Consider the following 25,491-nt stretch of genomic DNA (forward strand, 5'->3'; position numbering starts at 1 on the left):
GTTGGAAGTGACATGTTTTTCCTAAGTCTTATTAACTCTTTAATAGCTGACATATTGATTATAATTATTTTGGTTGTGATAATGTGAACTTACAGGACCTTATTTTTTGGCTGACAAAAGTAAAGTTATGGGTCATTTTTGAAAAATGTACCACTGGTTAGTCATTTTTCTCTTTCTAGTCCGCTGTCTTCTATTTGGGTTTTTTTTATTACTTACTGTATTGACATGTCCCTGAAAAAAAAATCCCCATATTGCTTCTTTAGTTGATTTTGGATATGTGAAAAACATATTTTAGCCGAAGAAGGTTCTCGAGAGTTCTCATCTCAGGCAATAACTTTTTTGTGTGTGTATAAGGGCACTCTATCACCTAAGCAATAAATACTGTATAAAAGAATAGTCACTTGTATCGTATTTGATTAGTGGAGTATCTGCAGATATCTATAGAAGCCTGTAATTCCCATGAAAGGGCTATGATCATACTGGCATTTAATGTGCCGCACTACTGATATTACAAATTACTAGCTGCACTTGAAGAAGCATAGAGACCGCACTTGTGACCATTCTCATGAATCATTATGAGTTGGATTTTGCATGTTTTACAGTGTTATATAGTACATGTGAAAGTGATGTCATGATAAGCCTTACTAATGCTAACTCTAGTTAGCATGGTAGCTCTAGTTGAACCACTTTCCATGGGTGGGAAAATTTCGAGAAATTTGATCTAATGCAACTTTAAAAGGAACCAATAACCAGGGGCGTATCAAGCTTTCCAAAAGTGGGGGTGTTCTGGAATGGGGAAGCCATATCATTAGAAATCGGTTTATGGCTATATACACGCCCGGCGTGTACACTGTGATGTACTGTCAATGACCGATATGGAACTTTTTCATACCCATGGTCCATGGATGCAAATGAAAGGGAGGACAGCAGAAAGCCTATACAGTAAATCCAGTTGACTCCAGCCAAGTTCTGCATTTCATGCAGAGATCTATCATGTTGGGTTTTGGTGTTGTTACTGCCAGGGCTATGTAATTATTCAGTAAGTGAAGGCAAAAAGTATTGAGTGATAATTCTAGGTAACAGGATACTGTTCTATAACAGAGATGTCAGTATTGCTGCCTACACTGGTATACACTGATATAAACAAAACCAAAAACTTCACATAGCCCAAGAAGTCATACACAGTGTATAGATCATACACCATCATGCATAACAGTTTGGACTGGGATCGCTTTGTGTGAGCAGGAGGCATGGCTAAACAGTTCATGTTGGAGAAGCGCAGCATCCTGGAAGGACCTCTTTAGTATAGCATTCAAATAAGACGGGGCAGTTCCTGCTTTTAATGTCTTTAATTATTCAAACTCGTGTACAAAACTTGTTTGCATCATGCATTACATCAGGTTTAATGCATAAAATTTGAAAATTATGTAATAGACTACACATACAACAAACACTTAATGGCCAAATAATATTACTGTACAACAATTATTGAACATTCATTCGATTTGAAATGCCTTTAAATCTCAATTGAAAAACTCTTCTAAAAAGTGATAAGCAGTTATAATGCATGAAAAGTAGACTTGGTACAAACACACACACTCGTAATAAAAAACTTGCCTCAACTGACTTTACAACTAGTAACTACTATTAACACAATCTTTTAGGGCATGGCACCTGGGACAACTGTTTGAACGACGGCATCGCAAGCGCTTTGAGAAGGGTCTGTGTGCAGAGCCAGGCACAGTAAGCACCGCATGCGACGTCAAACCTGGCACGGTGAATCAGGAGCGGTAAAACTGGTGTTGGCTCTGCAGCTCTGCAGACAGATACTGTATTATTGAGTGCTTTTGGCACGCTACGCAAACTGGCTATTATATTCACGCAACTGCTGATTGGTCGGGTGAGAAAAACTGTTTTGAGTCCGTTGCGTGGCTGTTTTTTGTCTAACGTTATGGCAATAGTTTACTTCCTTGTTACACATTTTATAGTAGCTGTATAATTTTCATAATTATGTCATTTTAATCTGACAAAAGTGCGGGGGATGAAATTGTGTTTCAACAAAAGTGGGGGGGATGAAACGTACGCATCCCCCGCGGGTGATACGCCCCTGCCAATAACCATCCATTATCTGTATCCACTTTATCCTGTTCTACAGGGTCGCAGGCAAGCTGGAGCCTATCCCAGCTGACTATGGGCGAGAGGCGGGGTACACCCTGGACAAGTCGCCAGGTCATCGCAGGGAACCAATATTTAGAACGAAAATAATTGTAGTAGGCTTGAGTAATAGTTTGAAGGCCAAAGCTTTGAAGCCAGATATATTTATTCCTTAGTAGCAATATGCCATAACATCTATCCATGGATGATCATGTTTAAATACCGAGCTGTGGTCTAATAGGAAGTAAATGGATTTTGCTGCATGTGGAATTTTTCAGTGTTTTAGGATATTTTTTGTTGTAATTTTGGGACAATAGCAGTGTTGCCCTGCATGGATAGTACAGGACATTGCTTAATTTGTCAGTACTGGGAAGTATTAAGGGTTATGCTTTTGACTAAAGAGATATCCAGTTTGAATGATGAATACTGGGCGGCACGGTGGTGTAGTGGTTAGCACTGTCGCCTCACAGCAAGAAGGTCCTGGGTTCGAGTCCAGCGGCTGGCGAGGGCCTTTCTGTGTGGCGTTTGCATGTTCTCCCCGTGTCTGCGTTGGTTTCCTCTGGGTGCTCCAGTTTCCCCCACAGTCCAAAGACATGCAGGTTAGGTTAATTGGTGACTCTAAATTGAGCGTAGGTGTGAATGTGAGTGTGAATGGTTGTCTGTGTCTATGTGTCAGCCCTGTGATGACCTGGCGACTTGTCCAGGGTGTACCCCGCCTTTCGCCCATAGTCAGCTGGGATAGGCTCCAGCTTGCCTGCGACCCTGTAGGACAGGATAAAGCGGCTAGAGATAATGGATGGATGATGAATACTCACTTATTTAGGATATGTCTAAACCAGTGGTTCCTAATATGGGGTCAGAAAACCACCAGGGATCCATATTGTGTTGCGAGTAGACATATATATATATATATATAAGAGTGGTTATTAGCTCATCTGTCTGACAGGCGATGAGTTTATGCCATCATGTGTTGCCCGGCGTCCATCTGGCATCGTCCACATTTCACAAAAATCGATTCTTCTCTCTCAATTCTTTACCGGTTTTTATTCTTTTTGACATGAAGGTAGGATACCTAGGGATATGCATATATGACTTCTACCCAGATTTACTCAATTACAATTACTAATGAAGTTATGGACTAATTAAGCCTTAATGAACAGTTCAACAAAAATCACTACTTCTCGGTCAATTCCTCGCCGTTTTGGATTCTTTCTGGCAAATAGGTCGGTATTCCTAGGGTCTATATATAGCTTGTATATAGTGTATATAGCTTGCAACATTTATTGTGCCCATAAGGTGGCCCACTTTAGATCGGTCCTTCTGGACTAGACGGGGCCGGAGTGAGCTACACCATCCTTGACGGTCTCGTTTGAGTTTCTGTAGACTTCCTGTCAGCTTGAACAAGTCTGGCCATTCTCCTTTGTCCTTTCTCATCAACAAGCTGTTTATGTTCACAGAACTGTTATTCACTGGGTGTGTGGGTTTTTTTTCACCTGAAAAAAAAAAGAAAGAAAATCCCTGGAGATCAGCAGTTTCTGAAATACTCAAACCTGCCCATCTGGTGCAAACAACCAAACCACTGTCAAAAATCCCATTTTCCTCCCATGGAGAACTCTTGGTCTGTATTATTATTATTATTATTATTATCTCATTATCTCTAGCCGCTTTATCCTGTTCTACAGGGTCGCAGGCAAGCTGGAGCCTATCCCAGCTGACTACGGGCGAAAGGCGGGGTACACCCTGGACAAGTCGCCAGGTCATCACAGGGCTGACACATAGACACAGACAACCATTCACACCCACATTCACACCTACGGTCAATTTAGAGCCACCAGTTAACCTAACCTGCATGTCTTTGAACTGTGGGGGAAACCGGAGCACCCAGAGGAAACCCACGCAGACACGGGGAGAACATGCAAACTCTGCACAGAAAGGCCCTCGCCGGCCACGGGGCTTGAACCCGGACCTTCTTGCTGTGAGGCGGCAGCGCTAACCACTGCACCACCGTGCCGCCCATTATTATTATTATTATTATTATTATTATTTCCATGTCACTGGTATGTTTACTGTCTGTCAAGCCTCAACAAGGGCCTCAGACTTTTCTCAGTATGCGAGCTGTACCCAAAAGGGCTGACTTCTGCAAAGTGCATCGATCATATCTGGTAATCTGGTATCCAAGTTTTCAGCAAAGCAACCAGTGCAGGTTTTGGCAGATTTATTGTGTTGTCATCGTTGTTGTTGTTGTTATTATTATTATTATTATTATTATTCCATTCCATTATCCCTAATTGCTTATCCTGTGCAGGGTCGTGGGCAAGCTGGAGCCTATCCCAGCTGACTACGGGCGAAAGGCGGGGTACACCCTGGACAAGTCGCCAGGTCATCACAGGGCTGACACATAGACACAGACAACCATTCACACTCACATTCACACCTACGGTCAATTTAGAGTCACCAGTTAACCTAACCTGCATGTCTTTGGACTGTGGGAGAAACCGGAGCACCCGGAGGAAACCCACGTAGACACGGGGAGAACATGCAAACTCCACACAAAAAGGCCCTCGTCGGTTGCTGGGCTCAAATCCAGACCTTCTTGTGCAATATCACAATAAACATGAAAAACACCTTTCTGGCATGGTTTAGCTTAGGTTATTTTTTTAAACCACAAAAGGCTGCAATTTTAATAGGAGTGTGTAGATATTTATATCCACTATAGGGCAGTTTTGTACTTCTTTTTCATGATGCAAATACTGTAGATATTCATTTTAATTAATAGATTTATGAACATCTTGGTCTGGGTCAGTATCAGTACACATACAGTTGCAGTATGTCAGTCTGAGCTATAGTTACATAAATACAGCTAAAGTATGTCAACCTGAAATAACCTAATATGAGACTTTAACATATTTTGGGTCCTGGGTGTGCTTCCTATCTTTTGGACATAGAAACTTTATAATTCATATTATATCCTTCATCAAAAAATTCCCGTGCAGGGATTGGCCAAGGATGGCTCACGTGACATGAAATAGTTCCAACATTGATTAAGCAATGTATGTCGTGACAACCAAAATAAAAAAAAATGGATATGGTGGGAGTCAGTCATGGTATATCCTGGATATACCATGAACTGATGCCACAATATCAAGTTATATGGCCGACTCGAGTCACAGCTGTGGCTCCACGAGCATTTCTGCGTGTGTAGATCTACGTCTTATGATTGTACCTAGTGAGGCAGGCGATAACATGGTACATACATTGCATGCACACAGGTCAAAGGTCACTCCGACATAAACAACAAACACGGCTGCCTCCAGGGAGTTTATGCCAAGATTCAAGCTTAACACTTTTAGTTTGGAATTTTTTGATGAGGGATAAAAATCTGGGCGTCAGAACCTTCTTGCTGTGAGGCGACAGTGCTAACCACTACACCGCCGTGCCGCCCCTACCTAAAACTAGCAATGGTAATTATTTTTTGGTACGTAATGTACTCAGGCTGCCAGTCAGTGTGTGACCCCACCTTTGCGACCCTGTAGGACCTGCCTGATCCATCCTGGTGCCCTGTGTCTGGTTGGAGTCTTATCGCATCGCTCCTGTGGAGGACGGCCCCATGTGGACAGTTGAAAGTCACACCTGGAGGACGCTCTGGACTCTTACAGTAATGCTTTTATGGCTGAGGACTACAGTTGACTTGCTAACTTTAGGAATGCAGTTGTCATGAACAGTTTTGCACTCAAGTTTCCATCAATGAAGACTTACAACATCAACGAAACTGACTTCATGTTAAAACTGTTAATATTATAGTCATGCTGTCTGTTGTTGCCCAAATGAGAATGGGTTCCCTTTTGAGTCTGGTTCCTCTCGAGGTTTCTTCTTCGTGTCGTCTGAGGGGTTTTTTCCTTGCCACCGTCGCGCTCATTGGGGTAGATTAGGGATAAAATTAGCTCATGTTTTAAGTCGTTCAAATTCTGTAAAGCTGCTTTGCGACAATGTTTATTGTTAAAAGCGCTATAGAAATAAACTTGACTTGACTTGACCTTGGGCGGCACGGTGGTGTAGTGGTTAGCGCTGTCGCCTCACAGCAAGAAGGTCTGGGTTCGAGCCCCGTGGCCGGCGAGGGCCTTTCTGTGTGGAGTTTGCATGTTCTCCCCGTGTCCGCGTGGGTTTCCTCCGGGTGCTCCGGTTTCCCCCACAGTCCAAAGACATGCAGGTTAGGTTAACTGGTGACTCTAAATTGACCGTAGGTGTGAGTGTGAATGGTTGTCTGTGTCTATGTGTCAGCCCTGTGATGACCTGGCGACTTGTCCAGGGTGTACCCCGCCTTTCGCCCGTAGTCAGCTGGGATAGGCTCCAGCTTGCCTGCGACCCTGTAGAGCAGGATAAAGCGGCTAGAGATAATGAGATGAGATGAGATAAACTGTCTCATGCCTTGGGTCATTAAAATTTTGGAAAGCTGCTTTGGGACAATGTCTATTGTTAAAAACGCTATACAAACAGACTTGACTTGACTTGACCTGACACTCCACCACTCTACAGTATAACATTGCTACTGCTACTCAATTGATTCTCCAGAATGATGCCAAAGGAATCGATTCTTCAGCGAATCACCCATCACTGGAATATCACAGCACAGCAAACTGCGCTCTCTCTCTCTCTGGAGCTGGAGGATGGAAAGATGGCATCTCTGAAGCCGTTGTCTGTCCACACAGTGATTCATGTCCCTGCAGAGACAGCAGTGTGCATGGGGATTGATGTGAAATGGAAGTGAGCGAGAGGCTCAAGACGGTCGCAAGCACACACGAGAGCGTCGCGCGCTTCGGACGCGACACCAAGCGAGTCGTTCGTCGCGTTTTTTATGTCGTCGCGACGGCTTCCTGCAGCATCCGCACATCCCCGGCACACTGCCTCACAGCCGGCGCGTTAGAAGGATAAGAGACTTCAATACAGAGTCGTGGGAATAGAACCCAGGCAGAAAAGAGACCGGGAGGGATTTTGCGCAGTCCTCCATACGGAGGGAACAGGAGAAAGATGAGGTAAGCAAAAATAATCACGGTGCTGTTATAGCCTCTTGCACAATGAAGGGCGCGAGCGCTGCTGCATCAGCTGCGTATTGGGTCGATGCCCTTTTATGGCATTTAATGTACACCTGGGCTCCTTGGTCACACCTGTCTAACAGGTGCGGCTTTTATATCTCACCTTGTCTAGGTAAACCATTAATGAATAATCAGGTGTGTGTGTGTGTGTGGTGACCAGCATCCACCTGATGTTGGAAAGCTTTTGAGGTGGGGCACCAGACATCACTAATCCGGTTGGACTACAGGATGTTTCCAGGCACTGATTTCTTTCTTTCTTTCTTTCTTTCTTTCTTTCTTTCTTTCTTTCTTTCTTTCTACCACAAGAAGAATTTTTTTTTTTTTGGTCAAGGTTATGGAAAGCAGCACAGTGCCTTTGTAGCACAGGCCTGTGTTAGTGCAAGCAGCAGAAGGACTGCATAGAAAGGAACCGTTGTCATGGCAACCCGAGGGCACGTGCTGCTTCCATTGATGAAAAGACGGTGGCCGAGCAGCCACATCAGGACCAGAGGTGGACCAAGTCCCCAACTTCATCATAAATCCATACAAAGCTGACCGACTGGCGAAAATGACAGGCCGGATAGTCCCAATTGACAATTTTCCCTTCCACAAATACAAAAATGTAAAAATATTGTTGCTGATAAACTATAAACAAATTACAGTGCTGAGCATAAATGAGTACACCCCCTTTGAAAAGTAACATTTTAAACAATATCTCAATGAGCGGGGCGGCACGGTGGTGTAGTGGTTAGCGCTGTCGCCTCACAGCAAGAAGGTCCTGGGTTCGAGCCCCGGGGCCGGCGAGGGCCTTTCTGTGTGGAGTTTGCATGTTCTCCCCGTGTCCGCGTGGGTTTCCTCCGGGTGCTCCGGTTTCCCCCACAGTCCAAAGACATGCAGGTTAGGTTAACTGGTGACTCTAAATTGACCGTAGGTGTGAGTGTGAATGGTTGTCTGTGTCTATGTGTCAGCCCTGTGATGACCTGGCGACTTGTCCAGGGTGTACCCCGCCTTTCGCCCGTAGTCAGCTGGGATAGGCTCCAGCTTGCCTGCGACCCTGTAGAAGGATAAAGCGGCTAGAGATAATGTGATGTGATGTGATCTCAATGAGCACAAACAGTTTCCAAAATGTTGACAAGACAAAGTTTAATATAACATCTGTTTAACTTATAACGTGAAAGTAAGGTTAATAATATAAACTTAGATTGCACATTTTTTCAGTTTTACTCAAATTAGGGTGGTGCAAAAATGAGTATACCGCACAACAAAAACTACTACGGTACCGTTCAAAATTTTGGGGTCACCCAGACAATTTTGTGTTTTCCATGAAAAGTCACACTTTTATTTACCACCATAAGTTGTAAAATGTACGGAAGCCGAGAGAGGCCCTTCATATAATCCTTTTTTTTTATTCACCTTGTTATCCCGAGATAACCACATAATTAATTCAGGATCTCAAGAAAACAACACAACTAATTCGAGATCTCGAGAAAACAAAACCGTTATTTCGAGATCTCGAGAAAACAAAACGATTATTCCACGATCTCGAGAAAATAAAACAATTATTTCATGACTCGAGTAAAGAGCTGAGAAATGGTTCATTCAGGTGCGCCAAGAGACTTGTGATATGCTGACTTTGGGGCTATTTCTCATTCTGTATAGACGCAACTTTGGTCATTAGAATGTCTGGAATAATCGATCACCTAATAAGGCGATATTTTGATCAGGGGTTGACACAGGGAGAGATTGCATTAAGTCTTTTAATAAGGGATAATTTCAAAATTAGTCCGCGGCACCTCCGCAGAAGACTGGCCCGGCTTCGTCTCTACCGACGGAGATACAGTGATCCAGCTGAGATCATGAAATAATTGTTTTGTTTTCTCGAGATCTCGAAATAACGGTTTTGTTTTCTCGAGATCTCGAAATAATGGTTTTGTTTTCTCGAGATCCTGAATTAATTATGTCGTTATCTCAGGATAACAAGGTGAATAAAAAAAGATTATATGAAGGGCCTCTCGCGGCTTCCGTAAAAATGAATAGAAAATATAGTCAAGACATTTTTCTGGCCATTTTGAGCATTTAATCGACCCCACAAATGTGATGCTCCAGAAACTCAATCTGCTCAAAGGAAGGTCAGTTTTATAGCTTCTCTAAAGAGCTAAACTGTTTTCAGCTGTGCTAACATGATTGTACAAGGGTTTTCTAATCATCCATTAGCCTTCTGAGGCAATGAGCAAACACATTGTACCATTAGAACACTGGAGTGAGAGTTGCTGGAAATGGGCCTCTATACACCTATGGAGATATTGCACCAAAAACCAGACATTTGCAGCTAGAATAGTCATTTACCACATTAGCAATGGATAGAGTGGATTTCTGATTAGTTTAAAGTGATCTTCATTGAAAAGAACAGTGCTTTTCTTTCAAAAATAAGGACATTTCAAAGTGACCCCAAACTTTTGAACGGTAGTGTACATCTAGTACTTTGTATGGCCTCCATGATTTTTAATGACAGCACCAAGTCTTCTAGGCATGGAACGAACAAGTTGGCGACATTTTGCAACATCGATCTTTTTCCATTCTTCAACAATGACCTCTTTTAGTGACTGGATGCTGGATGGAGAGTGATACTCAACTTGTCCCTTCAGAATTTTTTTTTTTTAAGTGTGTTTTTGATTGCATGTCTGTGTATGGGTGAGTGTGTTTTTTTTATTTTGTGTGTATCCATGTCAGACTCTCGTTTGTCCAAGATGAATTTCTCCACTCTGGAGACAATAATGGCTTATCTTATCTTAATTCCCCAAAGAAAATCATTTATTTCCACCACAAAGGTGAAGGCTACAAGAAGATCAGCAAAGCTTTACTTATCAGTCAGAATACTGGAGCAAAAGTGGTACAAAAATTTAAGAACGATGGAACTGCAACCATCTCACAGAGACGGCCAGGTCGTCCACGGAAGTTAACACCTCGACAGGAGCGTCTTCTGATGAGAAGGGTTGAAGAAAATCGGCATGCAAGTTCACTGCAGTTATCTAAAGAAGTAGAAAGCCAAACTGGGGTGACTATTTCCTGTGACACAATACGGCGTACACTGCAGAGGAATGGCATGCATGGATGCCATCCACGAAAGAAGCCTCTCCTAAAGCCCAGGCACAAAAAAGCCCACCTAGAGTTTGCCAGGGCCCATGCTGACAAAGATGAAGACTACTGGGACTCTATACTCTGGAGTGATGAGACCAAGATAAATGTTTTTGGAACTGATGGCTTCAAAACTGTATGGTGTCGCAAAGGTGAGGAATAGAAAGAAAAATGCATGGTGCCTCCAGTGAAACATGGTGGTGGCAGTGTCCTTATGTGGGGCTGCATGAGTGCCGCTGGTGTTGGTGAGCTGCATTTCATTGATGGCATCATGAATTCACAGATGTATTGCTCTATACTGAAAGAGAAGATGCTACCATCACTCCGTGCCCTTGGCCATTGTGCACTTTTCCAACATGACTAAACACACATCTAAGGCCACTGTTGGATTTCTGAAGAAGAACAGGGTGAAAGTGATTCAGTGGCCAAGTATGTCTCCTGATCTGAACCCAATCGAACACCTATGGGGAATTCTGAAGAGACAAGTTGAGCATCACTCTCCATCCAGCATCCAGTCACTAAAAGAGGTCATTGTTGAAGAATGGAAAAAGATTGATGTTGCAAAATGTCGCCAACTTGTTCATTCCATGCCTAGAAGACTTGGTGCTGTCATTAAAAATCATGGAGGCCATACAAAGTACTAGATGTAGTAGTTTTTGTTGTGGGGTGTACTCATTTTTGCACCACCCTAATTTGAGTAAAACTGAAAAAAATGTGCAATCTAAGTTTATATTATTAACCTTACTTTCACATTATAAGTTAAACAGATGTTATATTAAACTTTGTCTTGTCAACATTTTGGAAACTGTTTGTGTTCATTGAGATATTGTTTAAAATGTTACTTTTCAAAGGGGGTGTACTCATTTACGCTCAGCACTGTATGTATACAATGATGAAGGAAAAAAAACAGTTTCTAATGTCCTATTATTAATAAAACAGATAACTGACTATGGTGGCCGGTACGTAGGTAGCTTTTCAAAATATGAAGTCGACTCTTAAATACAGTTAAACTGGTTGCGTTCTTAATGTTTGAAGAAAGGCTGTTCCATAGTTTAACAGTTCTTGGGAAATAGGATTCCCGAAAGTAGTTCTGTTTATGACTGGAAGGAAGACAGTAGTTAGCAGCATCAAAGTTCCGGGTGGAATAGCAAGATTAGTAAGCCGGAAAAATTTGCAGTAGTAGTGCCAGACTGAATCTTGTAAAACAGTATCAAGTCACTAATCTCACGCCTGTGTTCCAATGGTAAAAGTTTCAGAAATTGAAGTCTTTCTGTGTAGCAGACTTCATTACTTAAATCAAAGTACAGATCCATCCATCCATTATCTCTAGCCGCTTTATCCTGTTCTACAGGGTCGCAGGCAAGCTGGATCCTATCCCAGCTGACTACGGGCGAAAGGCGGGGTACACCCTGGACAAGTGACCAGGTCATCGCAGGGCTGACACATAGACACAGACAACCATTCACACTCACATTCACACCTATGGTCAATTTAGAGTCACCAGTTAACCTAACCTGCATGTCTTTGGATTGTGGGGGAAACCGGAGCACCCGGAGGAAACCCACGCGGACACGGGGAGAACATGCAAACTCCACACAGAAAGGCCTCTGTCGGCCACTGGGCTCGAACCCGGACCTTCTTGCTGTGAGGCGACAGCGCTAACCACTACACCACTGTGCTGCCCCAAAGTACAGATCCCACTGGTCAAATGTGACTCTGATACAAGTGAAAGTTGTCCAGTCAAATTTTTACTTAAGTTGAAGTACTGAAGTACTTGCTTTTAAAAGTATTAAAAGTAAATTTTTTGTCAACGCATTGTTGTATTATTGCCACAACGCTTACAAAACCTAATGCCGTTACCAAAGACAGAAATGTGAATTCACAAAATGAACACATGCTGTGCCATCATGGTGGTTTAATGTTAAGCTAGCTAGTCAGTGAAGCTCCACCTGACATGCTAGCAAACGCTTCTCAAACTCGAAATCATATTGGATAACTAATGCTACTAGAAAAGAGAGATTTCTACATTTTGTTTATTTGGCAAGATTATACTAAAACATTTTTGAAAGGGGGCGGCACGGTGGTGTAGTGGTTAGCGCTGTCGCCTCACAGCAAGAAGGTCCTGGGTTCGAGCCCCGGGGCCGGCGAGGGCCTTTCTGTGTGGAGTTTGCATGTTCTCCCCGTGTCCGCGTGGGTTTCCTCCGGGTGCTCCGGTTTCCCCCACAGTCCAAAGACATGCAGGTTAGGTTAACTGGTGACTCTAAATTGACCGTAGGTGTGAATGTGAGTGTGAATGGTTGTCTGTGTCTATGTGTCAGCCCTGTGATGACCTGGCGACTTGTCCAGGGTGTACCCCGCCTTTCGCCCGTAGTCAGCTGGGATAGGCTCCAGCTTGCCTGCAACCCTGTAGAAGGATAAAGCGGCTAGAGATAATGAGATGAGATGATATTTCTGAAAGGACTTCAGATAAGTTAACGTTATTCATGTTAGCGTAACTCCATTTTTACATGCTAACTAACAGTGTCTAAGTTAACTAGCTATGTGTTAACGTTAGCCGTGGACAAGGCTACGGCAACTTGGTGGGTAAATCCATAGAAATTCATTTGACTAACCAGACTGCATAGCTATTGCAATGTTATCACTAGCTCTAAAAGCACAGACAACTTAATTGCAAGCTTTCTCTTGGAATAAAACGTTTATATACCTCAATATGCTTCCGCAGGTTGGATGGTGAGTTTTTCTAGGCCGTGATGTGGTTCGTTTTTGGCAGACAAAGCAAACATTTAAAATGTAACGAATCTTTAATCCTTTCAGAAAACTGAAACATGGGTTCTAGGTATGGCCACGGGTGCGTGCGTTCTCCAGAAGAACCGCCTCCTTCCATTCTGCCATCAACTGATCGTCTTAAATAATGCTGCGGAGAAATCATTGAACTTGATTTTATCTATGGACGTGACGTGACCCTAGTGATTAGTGATAGTCTGTCTCAGTGTCACCTGCGGAAAAACCAATCACGTTTTAGAAAAGAAAAGAAAAAAAACATCCACTTTCAAAGCTGCTTCATAGTAACGAGTAACGAGGACCTTGATAGAAATGTAGTCGAGTGAAAAGTACAATATTTGCCTTTCAAATGTAGTGAAGTTAAAGTCATAAGTTTCAAAAAATAATAATACTCCAGTAAAGTACAGATACTCAAAAAGTATACTGAAGTACAGTACTCAAGTAAATGTACTTTGTTACTGTCCACCTCTGATCAGGATTATCACTACATACAGGTACATGTGACAGCATCATGGGCCCAGTGAGAATGGATAAATCCCAGCTGAATGAATGATGGGTGTCATAGTGGAACTGACTATCCAAGGCCCCTATAGTAGATGGTCCTTAGAGTGATCAAATATACCATGCACTGAGAGGCTCCAGTTGAACTTACGGATCCTCTGAGGTGACTGGCATAGTACTGTTTTGTGAGGGGTGCAGAACCGAAGAAAACAATTCTATGCCAGTCAGTGAAGAGAATACTGGTGCCTCGAAGTGCATGGTATATTAGATTTATATCCCATCCATTATCTGTAGCTGCTTATCCTGTGCAGGGTCACAGGAGCCTATCCCAGCTGACTATGGGTGAGAGGCAGGGTACAGCCTGGACACGTAGCTAAATCATCACAGGGCTGACACACAGAGACAAACAACCATTCACAGTCAATTTAGAGCCACCAATTAGCCTAACCTGCATGTCTTTGGAGGAAATCCACACAGACAACATGCAAACTCCATGTAGAAAGGCCCCCATTGGCCACTGGGTTCGAACCCAGAACTTTCTTACTGTAAGGCGACAGCACTAACCACTACACCACCGTGCCACCCAGATTTTTATCCATCCATCATCTGTAGCCACTTATCCTATCCTACAGGGTCGCAGGCAAGCTGGAGCCTATCCCAGCTGACTATGGGCGAGAGGCGGGGTACACCCTGGACAAGTCACCAGGTTATCGCAGGGCTGACACATAGAGGCCAAGTTTACATTAGACCGTATCTGTCTCGTTTTCTTCGCGGATGCACTGTCCGTTTACATTAAAACGCCTGGAAACGCCGGGAAACGGGAATCCGCCAGGGTCCACGTATTCAATCCAGATCGTGTCTGGTCCGGTGCTGTGTAAACATTGAGAATACGCCGATACGCTGTGCTGAGCTCTAGCTGGCGTCGTCATTGGACAACGTCACTGTGACATCCACCTTCCTGATTCGCTGGCGTTGGTCATGTGACGCGACTGCTGAAAAACGGCGCGGACTTCCGCCTTGTATCACCTTTCATTAAAGAGTATAAAAGTATGAAAATACTGCAAATACTGATGCAAATACTGCCCATTGTGTAGTTATGATTGTCTTTAGGCTTGCCATCCTTCCACTTGCAAGTGGTAAGTGACGCGCATACCCGATATGCACTGAGATCACACACACAGCGGCTCAGTCCCGAATCACTGCTCGTGCACTTCACTCGCGTGCTCTGTGAGCTGCGCAGGGCCGGAGTGCGCACCCTCCAGAGGGCACTCGCTGTTCAGGGCGGAGTGATTTGGAGCGCAGGATGCCTGCGGAGCCGAGCGTATCCGTGTATTGGTGTTGCTGTGTGCACGCGAATCGTGTATTGGCGTTGCTGTGTGCATGCTAATCGTTTTAAAAACGTTAATCTGATGATCCGCTGATACGGTCTAATGTAAACCCCACCAGAGACAAACAACCATTCACACTCACATTTACGGTCAATTTAGAGCCACCAATTAGCTTAACCTGCATGTCTTTGGATTGTGGAGGAAACCCACACAGACAACATGCAAACTCCACACAGAAATGCCCCTGTCAGCCACTGGGCTCGAACCCAGAACCTTCTTGCTGTGAGGCAACAGCACTAACCACTACACCACCGTGCCATCCATATTTCTATCCCTCATCAAAAAATTCCAAACTAAAAGTATTAAGATTGAATCTTGGCATAAACTCCCTGGAGGCAGCCATGTTTGTTGTTTACGTCGGAACAACCTTCGACCTGTGCATGTGCAATGTATGTACCATGCTATCGCCTGCCTCGCCAGGAACAATCATGATACGTGAAATGTCTACACACACAGAAATGCTCGCAGAGCCGCAGCTGTGACTCGAGTCGGCTGTAAAGCTTCAGATTGTGACATCAGTTCATGGTATATCCAGGATATACCATGACTGACTCCCACTATATCCATTTTTTTTAAACTCTGGATGTCACGAGATACATTACTTCATCAATGGTGGAACTATTTTATGTCACGTGAGCCATCCTTGGCCAATCCCTGCACGGGAATTTTTTGATGAGGGATATAATATGAATTATAAAGTTTCGATATCCAAAAGATAGGAAGCACACCCAGGACCCAAAATGAGTTAAAGTCTCATATTAGGTTATTTCAGGTTGATATACTTTGGCTGTATTTATGTAACTATAGTTCATGCTGACAAACTGTATATGTACTGATACTGACCCAGACCAAGATGTTCATGAATCTCTCTCTCTCTCTCATTATCTCTAGCCGCTTTATCCTGTTCTACAGGGTCGCAGGTAAGCTGGAGCCTATCCCAGCTGACTACGGGCGAAAGGCGGGGTACACCCTGGACAAGTCGCCAGGTCATCACAGGGCTGACACATAGACACAGACAACCATTCACACTCACATTCACACCTACGGTCAATTTAGAGTCACCAGTTAACCTAACCTGCATGTCTTTGGACTGTGAGGGAAACCGGAGCACCCGGAGGAAACCCACGCGGACACGGGGAGAACATGCAAACTCCACACAGAAAGGCCCTCGCCGGCCACGGGGCTCAAACCCGGACCTTCTTGCTGTGAGGCAACAGCGCTAACCACTACACCACCGTGCCGCCCCCAAGGCATGTTAAATATTGAAATAATATTGGCTGGCTTTTTTTCGTGGTATATCAGATATATTCCATTCAGCTAGCATGATATTGAACAAGTCGAAGACAAGTAGCTGAATGGAATATATCTGATATACCATGAAAAAAGCCAGCCAATATTATTATTATTATTATTATTATTATTATTATTATTATAATACATACACACTTTGTTCATATCAGCATTTTCAAAGGCCAATGCTAACTTACCCACGAGTTAGCGCTGTTAGCGCAGCAGTGAAGTAACCTTCTAGCCGGTGTATCAGTAGTGTTAGCGAATGCTAATAAAGCAGTCTATCCAGTGCTACCGAGAGCAAGTAGTACAGGCTAACGACTGAGAAACCAAGATTTCTCTCTTCAGACTCTTCTTCCACGCACTCTCGATACAGTATTTTTCCACTCATACTTAAGTATTCATTTCCCTCTGTAATTTACTTCGTTACTTTTAAAATCAGCATCGACAACTACACACAACGGAGCCACCTGGCAGCCAAAATTCTCTCAAAATCTTCCATAATTAATGAAGCAAACCTGGCGACTATGTTTGTTTATAAATTGTCACAGTCGCTCACTAGCACAGAAGTTGTACATCTCCGATGTGTCTCTTTTCCAGTTTTTCGATGTCCGTTGGTATGTTTTTCTCTTGTAAATATGTGTGGAGAATATCTACTGAAGTTTTGGTAGCCTTTCAGGTGCTCAACGTGTCTTTCTCTTTCCTGGCGAACACAGAAATGGTTGTGCACATGCACAGCAGAAAACTTTCTCACTGGATATTTGCATCAGCTCCTACGTGTGACGTCATGTTGTCTTGTGTGACGTCATGTTGTCATATCGTAACAATATTGCACACTCATTCTCCATTGGGTAGAATGGCATAATATACATAGGATAAGCGACATGATAACAATATTACATGCTATCGTAGCAAATGAATGAAACCCGCTAAGATGGAATAGAATACATGTTTTTATTCCATGGAAAAAGTGTCCTCTATGTATAATAATCTCATCTCATTATCTCTAGCCGCTTTATCCTTCTACAGGGTCGCAGGCAAGCTGGAGCCTATCCCAGCTGACTACGGGCGAAAGGCGGGGTACACCCTGGACAAGTCGCCAGGTCATCACAGGGCTGACACATAGACACAGACAACCATTCACACTCACATTCACACCTACGGTCAATTTAGAGTCACCAGTTAACCTAACCTGCATGTCTTTGGACTGTGGGGGAAACCGGAGCACCCGGAGGAAACCCACGCGGACACGGGGAGAACATGCAAACTCCACACAGAAAGGCCCTCGCCGACCCTGGGGCTCGAACCCAGGACCTTCTTGCTGTGAGGCGACAGCGCTAACCACTACACCACCGTGCCGCCATGTATAATAATAATAATTAGTATATGCCTGCCATCAGTTAAACTCAATGAAGATTGACACAGAACTACACAAAGCATGTCGCACTGTCACTGGAAACCTTACATCAACACCCTTGCCAGTTCTCTACAAGCTAGCAAGCATCTCACTACCTTTAGTCAGGCTCGACACTATCAGCAAGACTGAACGAGACAAGCAAATGACTGACAATAGACACCCACTTTACAATTATCACAGCATAACAAGAAGACTCCGATCGTGGAAGAGCTTTGCAAAAGTAACTGGTTTAGAGAACATGAGGTCATTAGAGTACAGACTCAGGGAATGGATGGTGAACGACCAATCCCACCATAACGAGGTCATAGTGATGTCAAGGTCACTGATGTGAAGGTCATTCACTCACACCGCTACCTATATGAATCACTTTAATCGTAAAAATTGCTATATTAGATTTATTGTTAACGCTTAAAACTATTCCTGTGCCATTCTTGAGGTCTCAAGGCATTTATAAGCAAAAAGTGAGGCCATGGTTCTGTGTACATGCTTTAAGGTACAAAACAGTTAAGTTGTCTACTGGTAGTGTGTATGAGGTAAGGGTTCGGGCTAGAAAACTAATAGTATACCTAGAAGGGTAATTGCAGTATACTTTAAAACTAAAAGTGGACTAGATGCATATAACCAGTGTGTAACGAGTAAACCAATAGTATATTTCCAGTATACTACAAAGTATACTTTAGTAAACTAAAAGGTGGACTAGAAGTATAAAACAAGTAAACTCATAGTATATTTCCAGTATACTATGAAGTACGCTTTTGTAAACTAAAGAGTGGACTACAAATATAGAACTAGTAAACTATTAGTATATAAGTTTACTTGTGGTATACTTGCAGTACAAAATAAAAAATACTAGTTGTATACTCAAAGTTTACTTCTCTTAGACTTAAAATGTACTTTTTATAAACTAAAAGTGGGCCAATTTAGTCCCAAGAAGTATTAGATTAGTTTACTTATGAGTATACTGTAAGTACATTGATATCAGTATACTTGGTACACAAAAGTATCTCATCTCATTATCTCTAGCCGCTTTATCCTGTCCTACAGGGTCGCAGGCAAGCTGGAGCCTATCCCAGCTGACTATGGGCGAAAGGCGGGGTACACCCTGGACAAGTCGCCAGGTCATCACAGGGCTGACACATAGACACAGACAACCATTCACACTCACATTCACACCTACGGTCAATTTAGAGTCACCAGTTAACCTAACCTGCATGTCTTTGGACTGTGGGGGAAACCGGAGCACCCGGAGGAAACCCACGTGGACACGGGGAGAACATGCAAACTCCGCACAGAAAGGCCCTCGCCAGCCACAGGGCTCGAACCCGGACCTTCTTGCTGTGAGGCGACAGCGCTAACCACTACACCACCATGCCGCCACACAAAAGTATACTTAAGGAAATATACTTTAACTTTACTTAAGTACACTTAATAAAATGAACTTGAAGTATACTTCTTTTTGATAAGGGATTCTCAAGGTTAGGTGCCAAGATAACTGTTTTCCACGATACATACAGTATCATCTGCTTTGATCCACTGACAAGGTTTTGTTTTTGAGGCTTGTCTTCCAAGGAATTCAAAGTCCCAAGTCCAACCCTTTGGCCTTTCTTGAGTACCAGAAGCTTCAGGATACTGCTGTATTTGGACTGGCACATATGTGTTTCCATCATGGAACAGGTCATCTAGTAGACATCCATGTTACTTGCATGCATTATAGCATTCTGATTCACAATGAAGCTCCACAGTACCAAGACTACACAATCAGTGTGAAGCAAGATGAATTGAAAATGCCAAGCATCACTATGTATAGCAGACATTGTAATGCTACCCAATCAAGTTGGTCACTATTTGTGGTACCAGTTGCTGCTGAGGATGTAGTCCCCTTGTACGTATTGGAATTAAGGACATTTTATAACAAGGAGTACTAGCCTGAGACTAAACCCCACATACCACAGACAGCTCTAACATGTTGGAGATGTAAGATTTTTCTCACAAAAGGGGCCCGATGGATGGGTCCGTCCTTCAGCCTGCCTGACAGGCTGTACAACAGAGGGACAGATGGTGTGTGGAGAACCAGTGTGATAGTAGAACACATCAGCCAACTGGAAGTGAGGGCAGTTGATCGATCTAGCAGTCAATCTAGCCCTCAATCTTTTTTTTTTTTCTGTGACATCACAATATACTGGTTGATTTGGACAACATTGTGATGGTTAGATCACCAGAAAAACATTATTAAAAGATTAATAGAAAGGAGAATAGAGGGAGATTCTCTTTCTGGTTACCTGTGCCAATGGATTTGCCCCTACAGAGTAAGGAGCATGCTGAGCACAATACAGGAGATGCTCCTGAATGCAAGAACCACTAGTAGACAGTCCTTTTGTGCTTTCAGGTAGAAACTGTTACACATCGTCTGGTGACCATTTCAGCAAAAAGAGTGGGAGAACTACATTCCTTGGAGATAAGCTTGACTTACATGTGTTGGTGACCATGCAAAACCAGTGTGACCTTGTGGTTGCACCTGGGGTTTGTGCCCCAGGTCATATCCCTGTTTTTTTAATCAGTCCATTTGAGCTTGCCATGAAGGGGAACTTGCTGAGTGTTTATTGCTATGTGCAGCACATACCATACAGTATTATTTGAACAGGACATTGGTGATTTGATCATAAGACCAACTCATTATCATGAAGAAAGAAATTGGGAGCTCCCCTGTCGAAAACAGAGATTTACTCATTAGGTGGTGAACATCACCACCTTGCTCAAGAGGCAGGTTGGATTCCAGGCCCCTACCATGACATGCTATTCTATGAGGAGCTTCTCCTCTTCATGGGCATTACTTAGAGGCATGTGGCTCCAGGAAGACTACACCGCTGCTGCCTGGGATATCAGTGTATAACTCCAGGTTCTACAACTTTAACATTGTCCCTCCCAGTGGTGTGAGTCCGGCAGTCATCTACAAATACATTTCCAGTCAGTCCTAAGGTTGGTTGGTTCTTCATGACATTCTGGTGTAGGTTATCCTAGAGGTGATGACATAGATGGCTATGGTAGTTACTTATATAACTTCAGGGCTCCTTATCATTGGGAACAAATATACAGTGTCTTGCAAAAGTATTCATCCCTTTCGGTGTCTGTCCTGTGTTGTTGCATTACAAACTGGAATTAAAATGGATTTTGGGAGGGTTAGCACCATTTGATTTACACAACATGCCGACAACTTTAAAGGTGCAAATTGTTGTTTTATTGTGACACAAACAATAATTAAGATGAAAAAACAGAAATCTGGAGTGTGCATAGGTATTCACCCCCCTAAAGTCAATCCTTTGTAGAGCCACCTTTTGCTGCAATTACAGCTGCAAATCTCTTGGGGTATGTCTCTATTAGCTTAGCATACGGTATCTAGCCACTGGGATTTTTTGCCCATTCCTCAAAGCAAAACTGCTCCAGCTCCTTCAAGTTAGATGGGTTGTGTTGGTGTACAGCAATCTTTAAGTTATGCCACAGATTCTCAATTGGATTGAGGTCTGGGCTTTGGCCATTCCAAGACATTTAAATGTTTCCCTTTAAACCACTCCAGTGAAGCTTTAGCAGTATGTTTAGGGTCATTGTCCTGCTGGAATATGAACCTTTGTCCCAGTCTGAAACCTTTGGCCGACTCAAACAGGTTTTCCTCCAGAATTGCCCTGTATTTAGTGCCATCCACCTTTCCTTCAGTCCTGACCAGGTTTCCTGTCCTGGCAGATGAAAAACATCCCCACAGCATGATGCTGCCACCACCATGCTTTACTATAGGAATGGTGTTCTCAGGGTGTTGGGTTTGCACCACACATGGCATTTCCCATGATGGCCAAAAAGATCAATTTTAATCTCATTTGACCAGAGAATCTTCTTCCATGTGTTTGGGGAGTCTACCACATGCTATTGGGCAAACTCCAAACGTGTTTTCTTAAGCAATTACTTTTTTTCGGGCCACTCTTCCATAAAGCCCCACTCTGTGGTGTATACGGTTTAAAGTGGTCAAGTGGACAGACACTCACATCTCCGCTGTGGATCTTTGCAGCTCCTTCAGTGTTATCTTTGGTGTCTTTGTTGCATGTCTGATTAATGCCCTCCTTGCCCAGTCTGTGAGTTTTGGTGAGCGGCCTTCTGTTGTCAGGTTTGTAGTGGTGCCATATTCTTTCCATTTTGCTATAATGGATTTAATGGTGTTCCCTGGGATATTCAAAGTTTGGGATATTTTTTCCTAACCCAACCCTGATCTATACTTCTCCACAACTTTGTCTCTGACCTGTTTGGAGGCTCCTTGGTTTTCATGTTGCTTGCTTAGTAGTGTTACAGAGTCAGGGTCCTTCCAGAACAGGTTGATTTATACAGACATCATGTGACAAATCATGTGACACTTTGATTGCACACAGGTGGCTCGTAATCAAGTAATTATGTGACTTCTGAAGTGAATTGGTTGGACCAGCTCTTATTTAGGGGTTTCATACGAAAGGGGGGTGAATACTTATGCACACTCCAGATTTCTGTTTTTTCATCTTGATTATTGTTTGTGTCACAATAAAGCAACAATTTTCACCTTTAAAGTTGTAGACATGTTGTGTAAATCAAATGGTACTAACCCCCCAATCCATTTTAATTCCAGCATGTACATGTAATGCAACAAAACAAACATCAAGGGGGATGAATACTTTTGCAAGACACTGTATATAGTATATGCTACATTATATGGTCAGTTTGTGGCTGTTGAAGATCTCTGCATGCATGTACACATGCGCAAGATGGTACCCTGATGATTCTCACCACTCCTGGTGTTCACTGAACCACTGTTACATGCAGGGCCGTTGACAGGGGGGGACAACCGGGTATTTTGTCCCGGGCCCAGGCATGAGGGGGGGCCCAGAACTGGTCCCTCATGAAGATGCCATTAATCATTCTGTTTCATTTCAAAATGTGTTGATTTGGGGGAGAAAAATGTGCTATATTTACATTCAATGAATGATTTCTGGTTCTTTTGCCTTTATTGTCTTCGAAAATAGATTCAAGAACCCACCTACCACCCCTAATGCAGAAATGGTTTGGTCTTTGATTAAGGCGCCAAATAACACGGCACTATTCCATCATAACGCTTCGACAATAAGCGTGCGAGCCCGTTTGCCAACATGCACAAATCAGGAGCAAAGAAAAGAAAAGAGAAAAAGAGATGAAGAAGCCAAGAGCCTCAGGGGCTCACTGCATAGATATTTTAGAAAAGATTCAGATGATGCAGCAGGTGGTGAAGGCAGTGGGGCAGCTGAGCCAGGTAAGACACAGATAACTTTTTTCCAGCCCCGTAATGTAACCCCAGCACGCACGATGCGCCATTCATAATTATAAAGTAGGGGATAGCAGGGTACACTGAGTGAACACTGAAATGCACAGGGCATTGAATTATTTCATAAACATATCGGTTTAATAACACTGTGTTGCATATATCTCAATGAAGCAAAGAATAGCACATTGGCCCGCAATCATATCCAAATGTTTTAGGCACGCTTGCTGAGCTGCGCTGAGCTGGACTCCGGTTAGCTGAAAGCCCGTGGAACGCTGCCTCTTGTTAATTAAACCTTATTTTGTTGGAAATCATCCCGTGTAGATACGACGGCATGTGAAATTGCCAGCTAGATAGAGTTTAATGTAACGAATGGGCTATAAATGGGGTGTTTTGAGGTTAGTCTGTTGCAAAACATTAAACTTTCGCTTAGACTGGATACTCTTCAAACAATTCCCTTGCTCAAGTGAAAAATGATAGGCCTGTATGAAAAGCGCAATTAATGAAAGTAGCTTAATAAGCCCTAAATGAATAAAACAACCTCTGTTTTATTGTTGTTGCTTACACGTTAAGATTTTGAAATCTTCTTGGTCCAGTTCTATATCCAGGGAACGTTGTAATCCTTTTGGTTTATCCATAATAAACATGTCAGCCCCCAGGTCAGATAGGCTAATGTTACGTGGTTGGGAGGGTGTCAATTTTTTTTGTAACATTCTAAATCGAGTACGGAAAGGATGTTTATGAAAAACAAGACAAAAAATACACTGAAAAACTCACTGTACACATCACTAGTGGTGATGCTTCTATGTTCAGATTTTGGGAAAGCCATAACTCCGTTCTCATTGAGGCCCAGTTCCATCCCGTAAACAATCATTTTGGTTTATCAACTACCTGCGCTCAAACATGTCACAGGAGAGGCTCAATGGGCTGGCTATGCTCTCTATAGAGCGCGAACTTGCAAAGAAGCTGGACTTCAATGACCTTATTGACGACTTTGCCACAGCAAAAGTCCGGCGCATTGCATTTCACACCTGAATAGTTGCAGACTAAGGAAATGTTCAAACTGTAAATATGTTGAAATGTTGAAATAAAATGGTTGACTGTTATAATGGGCTTGGAATACCTGTTATTTAAGGGTTGGAGTGAATGGAGACTGTGAAAAGAGGGGTTGGGTGTGGGTGGTTGCTGTGTGGCGATGTGCGTGCGCGCGTATGTGTGTGTGTGTGTGTGGGGGGGCACTCAGATTATTGGGGGGGGGGCCCACTCAGATTATTTTGTCCCGGGCCCAGCCAAAGCTGTCAACGGCCCTGGTTACATGTGTAACTAGCAACTAGCATATTATGTGTAACCTGCATTCTATTTTCTCATCTCATTCTCATCTCATTATCTGTAGCCGCTGTATCCTGTCCTACAGGGTCGCAGGCAAGCTGGAGCCTATCCCAGCTGACTGCGGGCGAAAGGCAGGGTACACCCTGGACAAGTCGCCAGGTCATCACAGGGCTGACACATAGACACAGACAACCATTCACACTCACATTCACACCTACGGTCAATTTAGAGTCACCAGTTAACCTAACCTGCATGTCTTTGGACTGTGGGGGAAACCGGAGCACCCGGAGGAAACCCATGCAGACATGGGGAGAACATGCAAACTCCACACAGAAAGGCCCTCGCCGGCCACGGGGCTCGAACCCGGACCTTCTTGCTGTGAGGCGACAGCGCTAACCACTACACCACCGTGCCACCCCCATTCTATTTTCAACTTTTTAAAATGTTGTTCTCTTTTCTTGTGTTACTAAACACGTACCCCTTTTGGCCTGGACAGAACACAAGAGTTATTTGCTAATTTAAATCATTTACCTAAACTCCAGATATATAAATATTTGTGTTTCTACATTCATCCATCTGTCCAACACTTTGTTTAGTTTGTGCCCTTTGAAAAAATACCAACTTTTCCATGATCCTAATTCAGGAATATATCTGTGTAGATGACCTAGTTGAGACACTTGTATATAGTAGTGTCTCTCTGTGTATATCTTTTGTCTGCCACATAGTATATACAAGGAGAGGAATATGCCGAGTGTCCTGAAGGAACTATATATCTCAGGCAGATTTCAGTCCGTTGTTGTGGACTGTAATATACACTCACCGGCCACTTTAATAGGAAATTGTTCTTGAGTCTAAGATTCCTGTTCTTGGCTGCAGGAGTGGAACCCAGTGTGGTCTTCTGCTGTTGCATGCTGAGATGCTTTTCTGCTCACCACGGTTGTAAAGAGTGATTATTATGAGTTACTATAGCCTTCCTGGCAGCTCGAACCAATCTGGCCATTCTCCTCTGACCTCTCTTATCAACAAGGCGCTTGTTTCCACCCACAGAACTGTCACTCACTCGATGTTTTTTGTTTTTTGCACCATGCTGTGTAAACTCTACAGACTGTTGTGTGTGAAAAC

The 25,491-nt window shown here is 43.3% G+C and overlaps 1 protein-coding gene across 1 annotated transcript in view; it reads left to right on the forward strand.

The window, feature by feature from the left end:
• Positions 1-6,834: 6,834 nt before the first annotated feature.
• evlb (Enah/Vasp-like b) overlaps positions 6,835-25,491 on the forward strand; it is a 168,189-nt gene continuing 149,532 nt past the window's right edge. The window contains exon 1 of the mRNA XM_060916104.1: positions 6,835-7,184. Coding sequence (XP_060772087.1) covers positions 7,180-7,184 — 5 coding nt within the window. The 5' untranslated portion in view covers positions 6,835-7,179. The remainder of the gene's footprint in view (positions 7,185-25,491) is intronic.

Source organism: Neoarius graeffei, chromosome 3, assembly GCF_027579695.1.
Source record: "Neoarius graeffei isolate fNeoGra1 chromosome 3, fNeoGra1.pri, whole genome shotgun sequence".
Taxonomy (NCBI): domain Eukaryota; kingdom Metazoa; phylum Chordata; class Actinopteri; order Siluriformes; family Ariidae; genus Neoarius; species Neoarius graeffei.